The sequence below is a fragment of the Typopeltis vanoorti genome, chromosome 19 (genome assembly GCF_054136105.1).
Source record: "Typopeltis vanoorti isolate ZY-2024b chromosome 19, IOZ_Tvanoo_1.0, whole genome shotgun sequence".
Taxonomy (NCBI): domain Eukaryota; kingdom Metazoa; phylum Arthropoda; class Arachnida; order Uropygi; family Thelyphonidae; genus Typopeltis; species Typopeltis vanoorti.
The window spans coordinates 91,249,994-91,267,018 of NC_143567.1; the positions used below are offsets into that span (position 1 = coordinate 91,249,994).

Below are 17,025 nucleotides of genomic sequence, written 5' to 3' on the forward strand. Positions count from 1 at the left end.
ATGGAAGAGAATAACTTGTATCATGATGATTCGTGCCCGCCATCAAAATAAGGATATTACGACTGCTGCCCAATGCTCCCTGAATACAGTAAAAACAATCAGGCATGAACTAGAGACTTGCAATGGTGACTACGAGGATGTAGCAAGAAGAAAGATCCCTAGCAGACGATCTGATTGCGTTCGTACAGCAGAATTCCTCGCAAATCTGCAGGAACAGGTGTTGAAGAACCCTGGCATTGGAATTCGGGCTTTGTTCGTGGAGTTGCTAACTGTAGTCAAGCCCTGGATAACAAGGGTAGCCAATGGTAGGCCGTATGTATGGCAGCAGGATTCGGCCCCTTGCCACACCTCTGGGAAAAGTCAAAAATGGTTGTCTGAAAATTTCTACGACTTCACCAGTCCAAATGTTTGGCCTCCAAACTCCCCAGACCTTAACCCCATGGATTATTTTGTATGGGGCGCAGTTGAAAAAGACACCAATCGCACTTCCAGTAATACAAAAGCCCAGTTAATGGATAAAATTAAAACAGTTTTTGCGGCCCTTCCCAGGGAGACTGTAGCATCAGCTTGTTCGAGGTTCCGAAGCAGAATTGAAGCTGTGATCGATGCTAATGGTGGTTATTTTGAGTAAATCTTGTTGATAGTATTGTAATTAACTCTGCCTGTAATGTTTTTTTGTCAATTCATTAAATTTAATAGATACAAAGAAGATTTTCTTTTTCCTTACGAAACTGTCAAATTTATCCCGAACACCCTGTATAATTTATTTATTTTATTTTTTAAATAAGTTAGGAAATTTACTGACCTTTTTAGTTATCTTACAGTAGCTACTTAAGTAGCACTTTTTTGGAATTGTCTGTTAATGTTCAATTGCCATTTTGTGATCTTGTACTGATGATGATGCCCCTTGATTGAGTTTTCCCTCTGGTATTATAATTATTTTAAATATGCCAACTCATGGTATTTCATTACTGAACAAGCTTCTAAATGAATGTGTAAGTTTCTGTGGTTTTGAACCCATATGGTGTTCATAGGTACAAATTGTTTGTATCTTGAAAGTTTGTAAGTAGAGGTTTGCTTATACATATTAACACATGAGGTAGAAAAAGCTATCAAAAGCTTGAATGTGGAAAGGTGGCCGGAGTTGAGATTTGACCAGAAATGCTCAAATATGAAGTACAAAAGTTTTGTAGTGGCCACACTGCATAATTCAGAAGGCCTAGTCAAGTGGTCGAATTTCAGATGATTGGAGTAGAGTTTTCATAGTGCCTATCTATAAAATAAAGGGAAATAAAACAATGTGAGAATTAGAGGAATTTCTCTTCTGAGTGTTCCTAATAAGATTTATCCAAGTATATTAGAGAAATTGCTAAGAAAAATTGTGGAAGGGAAGTTTGGAGAAGTAAGGGTTCAGGCCAAATAGAGGTTGTTAGGATCAGATTTTCACTTTAAGACAAATAGTTGAGAAATCATGGGAATGTAATTAAGGATTTGTATTTAATTGTTTTATAGATCTGGAGAAAGCATATGACAAGGTGCCAAGAGAAAAGCTAATTATGTGAATTTTATGGATGTTCAAAATGCTAATTATATGGATTAAATGGAACATTATACAGGGCAGTACATAGCCTATATTTAGGCTGTAAGGCAGCAATGAGAATTGAAGGAAATACTGCAGGATGGTTTGGTGTAAAATCAGGTAAGAGTGCACACTATTTCCATTCTTATTCATCATTATCTGCTTGGATTGCATTATGAAAGAAAGTGGCATCAAACCTGATATTAGAATTGGAAATATGAAATTTAGCTCTTTGCTCTATGCAAATGATGTTGTATTCCTAGAAACTTCCAGTGCAAGTCTCCAGGGTTCTCTGACTAAAGTGCATACCAGATGCAACAAATTTGGCATGAAAATCAGCAATAAAAAGACCAAAAACTATGGAAATAGGTATGGACATAACTTCACTTTTCTTAATGGAGAGCCTATAGAACATATATTTCAGCTATTTGCATGCCACAGTACTTGACTGCACGAAGGAAGACTTGCTTTCGAATCTAGTCGGTGACTAGAGGAAATTTTTCTAAGCCTTTTTTCGACTGGTTCCCGAGTTAGTCGATCTCTGGCATGGGCAAGCGGATTTTTCCTACAGGAAACTCCGGTTTTTCATCCCGTAAACTCAAGAAAATCGACTGTAGAACCTACATTATTTCAGACATTAAACATATATTGTGTTAGGGACCATGAGATGGCAGCACTTGTTGAGCCGTCTCTCTTCACTGCGTGCTGCTTAATTAGTGATAGCTTTCGGCCAGCTATCTCTGATTGGGTACCAATGGAGATTGAACTTCCCACTCAGTCTCCAAAAGTTAGATAGGGCTAAAATGGCCTCGCCTACTCCCTGTATGGGAATAAAAAAAGGCGTTAGATGCTTTTTTTTTTTTTAGGGCTTCATACATTATACTGTCCTTCATTTATTAATTTTACAGTTACTCCTTGGAGAGTAGATAAAGATGCATATAAAAATTTTTCCGATTTCATAGAACTTAACAACTCATGACTAAACATTCCAAAACATATGAACAGACACTATACATATGAAATTCCATGTTGTTTAGTGGCCTTTGGTCCTCATAGTTTTCTGCTTAGCTTTTGACAAGTACATAATTTGAAATAACTGTCAAGTCAATGACTTTCTTAATCTAAAACAATAATAAAAGATAAATACATTCAACTCTGACTATTCCAAACACTTATTCTTCTTTTTGTTGTAGTAAAATGTCATGGCTAAATTTCACTGTATTGCTGCTGTTCTAAAGGAAATTCACTATACCAAAAGAACATATCAGTTAACTATATTTATGCTTCCTAGCCATTTGCTGATTCTAAAAGAAGTCTTTCTGATTTATAATCATAAATCACAAGCTATGAGTCATGTAGCATGCACTTACTAGCTTCTCTTGGTAACAGCTGAGTTGATTGGAGGATGCACCATTAGAGTTCAAAGGAACAAACTGGATAGTTTTTGATTTAAACTTATTTAACATTATTACAACACCAAGCAAAAATAAATTATAATAGGATATTTATTAACTTACTTATATTTCTCTGGATTTCAAATTGGCATCCTCAGAACAAAACAATATATTACAGTTTACATGCCACAGTGAGTAAGTGAAATAATTAAATGTGTAATGGACAAAAGATCTAAAGTCCTAATTTTGTAGTCCTCTAATGTTCTATAAAAGAAGTATTACAGTTATTGTAGGAGTTGATTTCAAGATGGCAGTCGCCAAATTTTTGGCAGATTAATGCAATGATACTTGTTAAGCTAAGGAGAATGCTTCATAGCTATTGCTGATTGTAAAAGAAGTCTTTCTGACCTGTAATAATTTCTGTTCACCACATTAGTTTTCTTCCATCTAATCTTGCATAAAGGAATATACAAAGCATGGTCTGCTAGTCCTGACTCGCCATAATAATGGCAGCAAATGTATTTCTTATTTTCTCCAAGGTGGATGTTAACAGATCTTCCTGTTTATCCATGGTAGGCAAAGTCACAGGGAACTTCATACATTCCAGGATATGGAGTTTGTCCCTAGGAGAGTAGATCAGAGTTACTAATTTGATATGTGGTGTGAAGGTTCTATTTTAAATTAAAGATACCAAGAAATTATATACTTGATTTAATCCTTTATCCAAGTGTAAGCAAACAAAGTTTGTGCCTGAAGTATTTTCAGGACTCGGGCAACTCATGGTAAAGGTGATATGACTTCACATCACTTGCCTTAATATCCCATTTAAAACTTTCAACAACTAACTATCTGTAATCAGGTGTAACGCCTTTTGGCAACTCGTATATGATAATATAACTTTTGTATTTCTTCAACCTTGGTATCACCTCTGGGTCTGGCTTCCACTGACGAGACCTCAATCTGTAATGCAGTGGTTCTCAAACTTTTTACCTCTGAGCCCCACCTGACAAGAGAAAACACTGTCGCTCCCCCCCCCCCCTGCTGGTTTTAGGTTTTCTTTATCAAAATAGAAGTCATAATAAGTTTGATGCTTTATTCAGTTTATTTTGTGTTTTCTACATACTATTTAACAGTTTTTGACACAAAATAATTAAAGTATCACAATATTAGGCCTAATGTCATTAAGTTGCTGCTTTCAGGCTGCACGTGTATAGTGCTGCCTGGAAGAGGATGCGGCCGCTGCCGAACTATCAACACTGCCTCTGGCGCACTCGTTTTATAAGTGTGAGTGAAGAAAATAGTTATTAGTTATTTTGGAATTCATGATAATTAAAACCTGTATCATCAAAAGTTTTTCTTTCTGTATTTTTATTTGTTGTTATTTTTAAGACTGATTTAGGGCAGTTTTAATTTTTATTTGTAGGAAAGTATGCCGCACCCCCTTTCAAGGTATTTGTGCATCCCCCTGGGGGTCACGCCCCACAGTTTGAGAACCACTGCCATAATGCATAGCGTTATACATGTCCACAAAGAGATGTGTTTTGCATTATGTGATACCAAGGCAAGATGATAATCTCCCAAAAATTTGGGAGATTATCATCTTAAAACCAACTCCTACATGACTGTAATACTTCTTTTATACAACATTAGAGGGTGCCAAAATTAGATCTTTAGATATTTTGCCCATTATAGTTTGAATTGTTTCACTAACTCATTGTTTTTAAACTGCAACATGTTGTTTTACTGTGAGGTTTGCAATCCAGTGAAATTTAAGCCAGTTAATAAACATCCTTTTATAATTTATTTTTGTTTGGTGTTGTAGTACCATTAAATTAAGTTACAAATAATGTCAAAGACTTAAGCCTGTCAAATGGATGAATAGTTTTGTGTTGTAACTAAAAATTAAATAACCTAATCAATATTAAAAAAAAAATGAATAGGTAATGGTAATCACTTCCCAGAATTTTGAAATTGGCCAGATGATATTGTAAGGTTTTGCATGTTTCAAGGAATAGACAATCGAATTTGAATCTGTTGGAATAAAGAACCTTAGTCTGGTGCCAAAGAAGTCTTGTGTCTAATATCAAAAATGTCAGATTTTAAAAATACAATGTAGTCTTGATGTTTTTGGATTCTAATTGTAGCTCAGCAGCACTAGGCTGTACAAAAAAGAAAAAAAAAAGAAAAGAAAAAAAAAAAAGAAGAGGAAGAGGGCAACTTCCAAGCTGGTTTGAAAGAAGTGTATTGATAATTTGTAAAGAATCTGTGCTATTTGTTCAGATGTTCCTTTAAGGTAGGGTATGGGAATATGGAATAGAGTATGGGATATGGAAATCGGTTTTATGTCAAATTGTAGTCTGGCAGAAGGATAATAACTGTTGATAATTTTCTGAATGGCAGTTTCATTATAGTGATTAGTCTGCAGAGTAATTTTTATTTTATTTAATTCATCTAACTGAAGGGACTCCGAAGAGCAGATTGCATGAGCTCTATGTACACGACTTTTAATAATACCCATCTTCTGATGGTGTGAGGTCGAATATATATATCTGCCAGTAAAGGAAGGTTTTTTATTAACAGAAAAAATTCAATACTGTCTGTAGAGATACAGATTATTAAGTTATCTACAAAGAGATTGTGAATCTAATCAATGAATTTGATATGACAGTACAAGGAGTTTATTTTATTCAGAAATTGTAATTCTGTTACCGAGTGGGACCAAACAATGAAACAAAACAGGTATTAGGTTGAGAGAGAATAATACAGAAGAGTTGGTTTTCTAAATGTTCCATAAAATAATTAGCCAAAGGCTGGGGATATAGGAATGCCCATCACTGTTCCTTCAGTCTGTTTGAACAACATATTCCAGCATGTAAAATAGCTTGCATTTATGGTGCGTTCACACAAGTTTACAGTGTATTCTTTTGTCTTCAGAGAAATCAGCTTGTAAAAGCTGAAGATTCTCTTGAAGTGATATGTTGGTGAATAGGGAAACTACATCAAAGGAAACCATTATATCATTATCCAGCAGACACAGATCTTTTATCTGTTCTTAACATAAGAGCTAGTGTAGCCCGTGAGGTATGGAGGAGATTTTATTTTTTTATTATTTTTATGATAATTCCCACACATGAAAGGTCACAGGACCTATAACACTACAGTGCCATGAGTGGATAACTGATTAAGGCAAAAAAAAAAGGCAGCCTAGTGATTTGGTTCTTCAAGAGTTGGAAGTTATACTTAGTTGGAAAACCAGTATGGGAGGGAGTTTGTTCTGTAGAATAGAGGTAGATGGAATGAAGGAATATAATGTGAAGTTTGTTCATTATGCTTAGAGTTTTTGGAGTTGGACAGTGTGTGGGTGTTTAGGCTAGTGGTTACTCTAGTTTTTACGTGGTTAGAAGAAAGTGGAGGAATGGCAATGGCCTATTCAGAGAAGCAGTGCCTATGAAAGTACCTATCGAGAAGGCACAGTGCAGAAACAGAGCACCTATGGGAAAGTGACTAAAGGGAGTCTTTGAGAGAAGGGTCATCTTACTAAGCAGATTGCCCTCTTCTGAATATCATCAAGAATTCTTAGGGAGGTCTTGGATGCTCTATCCCAAATATGGGAATAATATTCCATGGTTGGTTGGATCTGTAAATTTTTCGGAGGTGAAAGGAAGAGAAGTGATGTTTTGAATGGAAAAGAACACCAAGCTTTTTAGAGGCTAAGGAGGCTGTATGAGTAATATGTTTGTGCCAGGATGAATTGGATGTGACAATCAACCCAAGAAGAGAAAGCTGATCTTGAAAAATTGGAACATTATCCTTTGAAGATGTTGAGGAGATCATTGTTTAATCATTGGTTATGGTAGATCTTGAGGCTTCTGTTTTTTAAGTACTATAGGATTTTACAAATGGGAAAGAGGAGTGAGGAATACTATTATTAGCAAAGCTGTGAATAGGATTTTAAGTCAGAGAGAGAGAGGCCATTGATGTAAAGGAGGTGGGTGAGTATATAGAACCCCTGGGTACTCTAGCATTGATGGAGAAATCTGATGAGAGGAAGCCATCCATCATGACATGCGATGAACAACTAATGAGGAAACTCTCAATCCAGTCGCAGAATGCAGGAGGGAGTCCATAAGATGGTAGCTTGTTTAGGAAGGAGGCCTTGATGCCAGACACAATCAAATGCCTTTGAAATGTCAAAAAGGTATCTTCAAATCTTTCCATGTCCTGTGTCCAAAGGTGGGTTGGATTAGCTAGGAGGTCAGCTACAGAACAAGAATGGTGGATTCCATATTGTTCATTGCTAATTGACTGATGAGTCTCCAGGAACTGGATAAGTTAGTTATTGATAATTTTATCTATCACTTTTGAAAGTTCTGTTAGCGAAATGAGAATTTACAGTGGAGTGGGGAATGAAGGTCTTCATTCTAGTCAGAATTACTACAGTTATTAGTTCAGTGCAATGTTTGGATCAGGAGAGTGAAAATAGTAATCTGACCATGGAAAGGAGGCTTAAAAATTCCAGCAGTTGTTGCAGTTGACACAATTGTAGTGCCATAAGGTACAAAGCTGGAATTAGCTGTGGGATTAGTCTAGTTAAAAAAAAAAACTAGAGTGTTGGAAGAATGATGAGGGTTGTCTAGTATTCTGGTTGGTAAGTTAACTATTTGTGTTAGGTCATGACTGATGGCATGATTCACCTTCACGTCTGGCTTGATCTCAGAAGTTTGTTTGTGTGTGTGGGGGGGGGGGGGATAGCCTTAGTTTGTGTTATAGACATTAGTCTCCTAGGATGACAATCTCATAATTTGGGTAATTCATTTGTATGAAATCAATTTTTAGTGATAAGTAATTATCACTAAAAATTGATTAGTGCAAATGAAATTACCCTTTTTCATTTGCACTAATAGCAAATGAAATTTGCTATTAGTGTAAATGAAAGCTATAAAGTGAGGCAAGGAAATCTACAGCCAGATCAGAAAGGTGGGGTGGGGGTTAGGTTGGATAGTCTTTGAGACAGGATATTATAAAAGCACATGTTCCTCCTTTTTTGCAGATTGTATCATGCAGGATGTAGTTGGGACATTTGAGGTGGGTTGTGGTCATGGAGGATGCTAGAAAAGGTGATCAAGTTTCGATGTCTGTAAGTGGTGGTGTATGTTACTAATGTTGGTATTGATACATCGAATGTTGGTGAAATGGATATGGAATTCTTCATAGTGAAGAATTTATGGAGACAAAAACACATTTTGGAGTAATTACTTTATTTATAATTAAGAAAATAACACTTGACATTTCAACTCTTGTATTGAGGTCATCATCAGGAAAACATAGACACAAGCTACATGACACTACGCAAAAGTAAAATAAATCTAAATGCTTTGTTAATCATTTATCCTAGCCTGACTTCTGGTGGAAAAAAATAAAATAAAATATTACTAAATTAAAATCAACAAAAATAAAATAAACTTTTTATATATATCAGTATAATATACAGATGATAAAGAAAAAAAAGGTTTTATAGTGGAACTACATTATTTCTATAGTTCTCTCATATTACAGTTTTCTTCTTTATGGGGTTGTTCTGGATGCTATATGGGTTGAAGATGAGTCCTCCTTCTTGGAATTATTAATCTATCATTCTTGTTTATATTTGAATGATGTTTCAGCATCTCACAGGCTTCTTTGAACTTTATTTCAAACCAGGTTTTGGTGCAGTGTAGGAACTTGGTGCCTCTCCAGTTGAGTCCATGACATGTTTGAAGTGCATGGTCTGATGGGCCTGTTTTATCATAATGTTGTGGCGTTTATGTTTGTCTTTTCTTATTGGAATAATTCGTCCTGTTTTCCGTATGTAGGGTAGGTTGCAGGTGTACTGAATTTTGTAAACTCCTGGGTGGGTAAGATCTTTGGATGAGCTGAGTAAATTTCTTAATTTTACAGGAGGTTTGAAGGTTGCCTTAATATTGTATTTATGTAGTGTTCTGTCTATTTTTTTCTGATATGGTATTTTTGTGGAGGATCTTGTGAAATGTTTTTTCTTGTAACTATTTTTAATAAATGTTTGGCATAATTTTGTGTTCTTTGTTCAGTGCCTGCTCATTGAAGCAAATTTTTAGGACTCTATGTTTGAGGATGACCCCTAGTTTTTGTGTTGGATGGTGCTATGAATTTTTATGTATGTGTTTGTGTGTAAGTTTGTGGCAGACTGTGAAGGAAAGGGAGCCTGAAGGAAGATGCGTAACAAGTGTATCTAGAAAAGGAAGAGAGTTATTGTTAGAGTTACACTTGTCATAAGTCTTCCCTCAGGCTGCCTTTTTTTTCATATTTTTAGATTTTTTTGTTATTTTTTAAGGGAGTTTTTTTGTATCTGCAGTGAAAATGCTAATACATGCATGATTGGTTTTCAGGTGTAGAGTTGTTGATTCAGGAAACATAAAGAGTAGGCACATGCAGCTGGGGTGAGGGACTTGTGTACATAACTCACATAGGGAGTGTGCAGACTCCAGTCCAAGCGTGGCCTTGGATGGTATTCTCTGTATACCACAAACTCTATGCATTTTATATACATTATCAGCTTTCTTTAGTAAGGTTTCTGAGGAGGTTTCATTTTAGATCTGTTAGGAGAGGCAAGCATAATTAGCAGTTTAATATTTTATAGGTAAAGATGCATTGAGCAGATTATTTAGTAGTAGTAAAATGATGCACAGTGAATTCTCCTTATAACAACTGTTGTTATGCTGTTGTGAACCCTTTCATTGTACCAGACTGCCTTAAAAAGCCCTAGCCAAAGCTTCATAGCATTAGTATCATCATCAAATTCCTGCCATGTACCCTCAAGGGGTGTACAGGATATGATAGTACTACATGAAAAAAATTACATCATTATTAATTTCCTATCTACAATTTTCCTCCAAATCAGTCTGTTACTTGTCAACACTCCAACATTATCAGATCTTATATTTCTATCGTCTAAAGCACTTTGTACCGTATCAATCCACCTATATCTTGGTCTTCCTCTGGGTCGTTTTGCTGCCAACCTGGCAGAGAACACTTGTTTTGCTAATCTTTCCTCGCCCATTCTGTTTAAGTGACCATACCACCTGAGATTAGCTCTGCTAACGCATTCCTGGATGCTGACAATGTCAAGTTCTTTCCTAATATCCTCGTGTTTAATATGATATTGCCATTGATGCCATCTGTTCATGCCTCTAATCTTTCTCAGGACTCTCATATCTGCGGTCTCTAGTCTTTGGTCAAGTGTTTTACTTCTGACCCAGCTCTCAGATCCATAAGTTAAAACTGGTTTGAACACTGTCTTGTATACAGCTAATTTAGTGTTCCGACTAATTTCTCTCTTTCCGTATGAATTTATTCAATTGACTTCCCACCATACCAGCTTTGCTGATTCTGTTGTCTATTTCCATATTTAATTTACCATCTTCAGTAAAAATCGTGCCTAAATAGCTGAAATGTTTTACTTGTTCCACAGGTTCTCCATTCACAACACAGTTGACATTTATCATGCTAAACAAAATCCATTATAGCAACTAACCATTATAACATAATATTCCTTTGGTCCCTAGAAGTTTGCCATAATGAGCATAGGCTGCATATTAAAATTAACAAATTTTCATCATCGATATACATCTATGCAGTTTTGCTGTACTTTATTTTAAACCCACTTTTTTTTTTACTGAAGGGCCAAATACATGTGAATAGTTTGGTATTCTTGTTCTAGTTGATCATTATAAAGGAAAGTAAAAAAGTACTACTGGGCTGTTTAGATGGAAATTGATAATTACTCTTTCACTTTGTTAGTCAGATTACTCATTTTAATAAATAGTTTATATTGCTAAAATTTACTCATATATTTACGAATTCTTTGACAGAAATGATTTTTTTTAATAACTCAGTTTACTGTTACACCAAAAGGAAAAGTAAGGTAATAAAATATATTAACATAAAAAAAATTAAACATGTTTTGCTACTCAAATATTGTTCATTTATTTTGACAATAAACTGCATTATTTTTAAAAATTTACTCACATTTGAATAGCCTAATTTTTGAAATAACAAAATTATGTTTAGGATATAACATGATTTTCATTATTTCTGAAACCATTGCATCTGCATTCATATTTTTCTTTAATAATAGTGCTGTGAAGGGTAGTATGCCAAAAATTGGAGAGCGAGTTTTGGTAGAAGCTTCTTATAATGCTAATATGCCATTCAAATGGAATGCAACTCGAATACAGCTTCTTCCAAATCAAGTAAGATGTTTTAACTTTCAACCAAATTTTATGTGTGTAATATTTGTTTCTAAGTATGACACTGAACTTTCAGCTTTATATTTTTGTTTTATCATCTCTAGAAATGGCATATTAAATTACATTCAAATATTTCATGCAATTCTCAGGAGTAGTGTACAGAATTTTGACTATATGGACTTTGGGTATACTGGTTTTAAGTAGTTTGGGCTGTAAATAAATGTGTCATTCGCATCACCTCACATAGTCTGAAAATGTGGCAAATCAGTTTAAAATATCTGACTTAATGTGGAGTCAGAAATTAGGATTTTTGTGCAATTTTTGATGAAATGTGTTTAAACTAATAAGTGGCTCTTCCAACATTTTACTAGAAACTAAGGCTGGTTATTCTCAGAAATTATATATAGCACACAAAAACACTGGCATTCAACACAGATAAAATCAGTAATGAAATGTTCTTTAGACAAAGTGAGATTGCATTTTGAATATCAATCTATTGAAAATATCAAAAAGTTGTATAACCTGTATCACACTGGTGCTGTGTGTGTTTTATTTTTATATATATATATATATATATATATATATATATATATGTGTGTGTGTGTGTGTGTATATATATATTTATTTATTTATCTTTATTTTTTCCCTCCCAAGCACTGGAGGTTGTAATGGTTTGGGAACACTTTCGGAGAAAGGCTTTTCCAGAAAATAGAGGCAGCTGGAATGAAAGAGGATGGGTTTGGACTTGACTTTAAATGGCTGTTGAGGGTTGCATGATAAAACACAGTTAAGATGCTATCCCCAGCAGCCATTTAAAGTCAAGTTCAAACCCATCAAACTAATTCTCGTTTTCCTCTTTCATTCCAGCTGCCTCTATTTTCTGGAAAGCCTTTCTCCAAAAGTGTTCCCCATCCATTACAACCTGCAGTGCTTGGGAGGGAAAAAAAAATATATATATAAACACATAAAACACGCAGCACAGTGTTATACAAGTTATACAACTTTTGATGTTTTCAATAGATCGATATTGGTAAGTGGACTGTCTCTGAGACAGTGGTTGAAGTGCATCACTGAGAGAGGAATCATTGCTCAGTCAGCCCTCCTCTGCACTTCAAGAACTTTTAGGAAAGTCTTTGGTGAACTGCCCCAGACATGAGAATAAAATTGGACGGATTTGAGATTTGTACAGAGTTAGCACTTGAGTGGGTGACAAGAAGCATCTTGAGTTGAAGGATAGGATGCTGTTTTTTTTTTTTTTTCTTGCTGTCTGAAGAAGCAGTTGATGTAATACAGTCAACCCTCCTATAACGCGATTAATTCGTACTGCGTTATATGGAAACTGTGTTATAAGAAACTCAGATTTAACGTGCAAACCAGGTTAATTCATGCTGCGTTATATGGAAACCGTATACCGCGCTATAAGAAACTCGGAATTAGTACGAATCAGATTGATTCGTACCGCGTTATATGGGAACCATCCTTTAAACGATTTAAAATTTGGATTTTCTCCTCAAGAGATATAAACTTTCTTTTTAACTGTTTTCTTGTTTCTTTTGTGTCTGACATTATGCAAACCTGGGGTTAACAATTATTTTATTATTATTATATTACAACAAATAAAAAATATTACCTACAGTATTGTGTAATGTTGTTCAATTACGATAACACAAATTAAGTGAGCAAAAGGCACTTTATTGAACACTAATCGTGATATGTACGTCTGCACGGATTTACAGACAGTTTCCCTAAGTTGCACTTAAAATTGATGACAAAGTGGGTGGTTGCAACAGCGAAAGTTCGGCAGCGCTATTGGATAAAAAAATTCACGCAAATACGCAACAGCCAATCATACAGTCTATTTTAAGCATTAAAACAGAGCATTGTGAAAACAATCTCGCATCGTTTCTTCACTTATAGGGGAATTCCCTGATAACTGAAATTGGAAAATGGTGATGTGCCTTCACCAAAAAGAAGGGAATTCCCCGTTAATTTCAACTGTAAAAATTTAACACATAGATAAATTCATGCTATAGAGAATCTTCTTAAACTAATTAAGTTGATGGAATGTTGTTGAACGGAAACCACGTTATAAGAGTACCGTGTTATAAGAGGGCTGTCGCAATTTTGGCTCCGTGTTATATGGAAACCGTGTTATAAGAGTACCGCGTTATAGGAGGGTTGATTGTATATTTAATCACAAAGTACAAGAGATTCCAAGTAGATTTCAGTCCAAGAACAGAGAGATCTGTTTGTTTGATTTTCATGTTATCAGAGATAAAGGAATTGAGATCCTTTTTTTTATACAAAAAGAAAAAAAGGTTTTTTATATATATTTTTTATGTTTTTTATATGTTTTTATAGCATTGAAATGACTAGGTTAACTAACTTATCAAAGAATAGCATGAAGGTATGGGATTAAGGCTCCAGTTGTAGAAGTTTTTTTACTGTCAGTATTATACATGAGAGGTGAGAGACACTATAGCACGTTGGTGCCATTGTGCAGAGTGTAGACAAAACTAAGGAAGGAACTATTGCTGTTTTTCTTGAAAGGTTGGAGGTTATAGTTGGATTTTTGATTTGATTTTTTGGCACAAAGACATCAAAGATCAATCATACTGTACCAGGACACAGGTTACAGCAGTACATATGGTAAATGGCTAGTAGGACAATCACAAATATCCATGCCCTTAACAGGATTTGAATCTGCAGCCTCTTGGCTGGAGAGCAGATATGCAAACCACTCAGCCAACCAGGCTGGCTAGCCTGGTTGGCTGAGTGGTTAGGATGTGCATTTTGTGAGAAAAGGTGTTCCAGAACCAGATGAAATAAAAGAAGAAGGAAGAGGAGCAGCAGGTGTAGTGTACAAGGATGTCAGGCGGCTACTGGCTTGTGTTTTAATTGGCTCATTGAAAGGTGAAGGAATGATGGATGTCAGTTTGATAGAACAGCAGCCATGGAAGTACCTATAGAAAAGACAGAGCTAAAACAGACTAAGATAGTGGTTGCATGAAAAAGAATGAGAAAATCAAAAGAAGGGTCATCTGTCAACCTAATCATTTTCCTCTGGACAACTTCAAGATGTTTTAGGAAGATTTTTGGTGTATCATCATCCCAAGCATATAAACAGTATTCTAAGGTTGTGATTTATGCATGTTAATAGTGGATGGGTGGGATCCACTACTAACATGCAGAAAAGGCTGAGCAACCCTTGAATGGAGAAGAATACTAGTTTTTTTTTAAGAGGCTGAGGAAGCTATTGATGCAATGTTCATGATAGGAAAGCTGAAGGTAAATACTAGTACAGGAAGAGAAATCTGATCTTGTCTTGTGATTGGTGCATTGTTCTATGAATTGAGATTTTTTATTATTTTTTTTTTGTGAGAAAGAAGGCAAGACTACACTTTGATATCATTGAAATTAAAGATGCCAAGAAATTATATTCTCATTTCATCTTCTTTATACCCTCTTTTACCTTGTGGTGTCGAGGGTCCATTGATCATCGGACCTCAATCCGTTTACAGGATAAGGTGGTCAGCCCTATGCCCCGGTATATCCTATGGCCTGTAGTGTTAAGTTCTCAAGGTCAGTTTGCGTACTTTGCGGGATGAAAAACCCCAGAATAAACTGAGGAAAAAACCCTGCTGTCCACGCCCAAGACTGGCTAACTTGGCTATGGCTGAGGAAGATCCTTCAGCTCTTCACGTCACTATATTCTTCGTTTTAAATCCTTTATCCAAGGGTAAGCAAACTAAATTTGTGTTCGACTTCACATCGGTTGCTTTATTATCCCATTAAAGTATCTCCTGGTATACTAAGCAATTGATGTGAAGTCATTAGCCTCTATATACAAGTAGCCCAGTCATTAAGTTACTTCATGTGCAAAATTTTTTGTTTGCTTGCACTTGGATAAAGGATTTAAAACCAAGAATATAATTTCTTGGCATGTTTAATTTATAGTATAACCAAGTTAAAAAAACTTTCAGCAAAATTGATATCATTGATAGGGATTAGGTTATCATCGGCCCGTTGAAAATTGGTATGGAGATCAGTGTTCTAATGCACTCATTATAGATGATCTTGAAGTTTGGTATGTTCGTGTACTGCATGACTTGTCAAATTAGTAGGAGGAATGAAGTGTACCATCATGAGTAAAACTTATGGATAGGATTATTGGTCACTAAGGGAAGATCATTTATATATATAGACAAAAGAGGATAAGCAGTAGAACAGAATAATGAAGCTATCCTTCATTAGTGGAGAAGTTCAAAAAGAGAATGCCGTCCACTATAACATACACTGATCGACCAGACAAAAAAAAGCTACTCAATTATAGAGAAGCAGAAGGTAGATTGAAGGATGGCAATTTACTGGGCATCATTTGATGCCATTACATGATCAAATGCACTGGAAATGTCAAAAGCAACAGTACAGGTTTTTCTAAACCTTTCCATGGTATGTGTCCAAATGTGGATGATGTAGGTTAGGTGATTTGCTATTGATCTAGAGTGACAGATCCCTAGTAATGTTTGTTGAATTGAATAGGTATCATTATTTTAGACAAGACTGAGGTGAGGGCAGTGGGTTGATAAATTGATGATTGATTTTATCCTCCTTTTTGAAAAAGGCTTGAATTTAGGCTTGCTTTCATGTATTGAGGTAGATGTCAGCTGGAGCACAACTTTTTATTAGAATGGTGAGGAGTGCCATTAGGATTAGAAGACTTTTTAATGTCTAGGTTATTTAAGATTGTGCTGTTTTTCCAAAAGACCACAGGAAGCATGTGGATACACTGTTTCTGGTATGGCAGGAGGTTGATTTGTTTGAAGAAATTGGAGGAAAAGAGTGGTGCTAGGGTAATAACACTTAAAGTTGATCTCCTAGCATCATTCTTTTCTTCCTATTTCTCCAGGATCAATCTCATCACAGAGAGAGAGAGAGAGAGAGAGATGAGCAGAAGTTGGGCCCATTTACATTTGAAAGGGACCAGAGGACATGACTTTCATTTGGCCACAATGCAAACCTTCTGCTTGACCCTTAAAAAGTCAGATTTGGATTTATTTGTTGATGGTTGTTTAGCTGCTTCAGTGTTGCCTGAGTAAGAATCTGGTATTTTTGTCACAAGCTACCTATGGTATGCTGAATATTTTTCTTCACCTACACTTATACTTCTGTTGTTAAATTATGGCTTTGAAAGTAGGTGTGAGAATTTTGGTTAGAGCAAGGGATGAAAGCTTTCATTTCATTGAGAATAATTTGGTAACTTGCTCAGAGTGGGTTTTTGGATCAGAAGAGCAAAAGTATTAGTTTGACCATGGAAAGGAATGGTGGAAGTCCTGGAGGTCATCCTACTTCTCACTCTTATAGTGGCACAGAACACAAGGTGGGAGTGATTGTGAACTTGTAAGATTATGGTCTCAGAAGTTGTTGAGAGGAGAGGTGACCTCAGTGATGTTACATGGCAGGAGAACTGTTAAAAAAATATAAAAAAAAGATTAATTGGTGCAAAGGATTATCTGAGATTTGGGTTGGTGATCATGCAAATTGTCCTCCAACTAAGATGATTTGCATTAGATTGTTGTTTATGGCAAGTCCTTCTTCAACTGTTCCTGTCTGGTTGTTGGAATTTGAAAGAAAGAAGCCATTTGTAGTTGTGGATAATGAAATCACTTTAGATGATTTCATTATCTAAAGTGATTGGTTAATTGGATTGCAGGAATTCAGATTGCTAGGACAACAGTTGATGAGGTCAGAGTAATTTTCAGAATTTGAAGAGCAGTAAATACAGCAA

The 17,025-nt window shown here is 35.6% G+C and overlaps 1 protein-coding gene across 4 annotated transcripts in view; it reads left to right on the plus strand.

Annotated features, from left to right (window-relative positions):
- Positions 1 to 17,025, plus strand: part of LOC150096338 (cell division cycle and apoptosis regulator protein 1-like) — a 557,664-nt gene that overhangs the window by 126,110 nt on the left and 414,529 nt on the right. For all 4 annotated transcript variants that reach the window (XM_090408838.1, XM_090408841.1, XM_090408840.1 and 1 more), the window contains exon 7: positions 11,126 to 11,240. In XM_090408838.1, the coding sequence (XP_090264964.1) occupies positions 11,126 to 11,240 (115 nt within the window). The remainder of the gene's footprint in view (positions 1 to 11,125; positions 11,241 to 17,025) is intronic.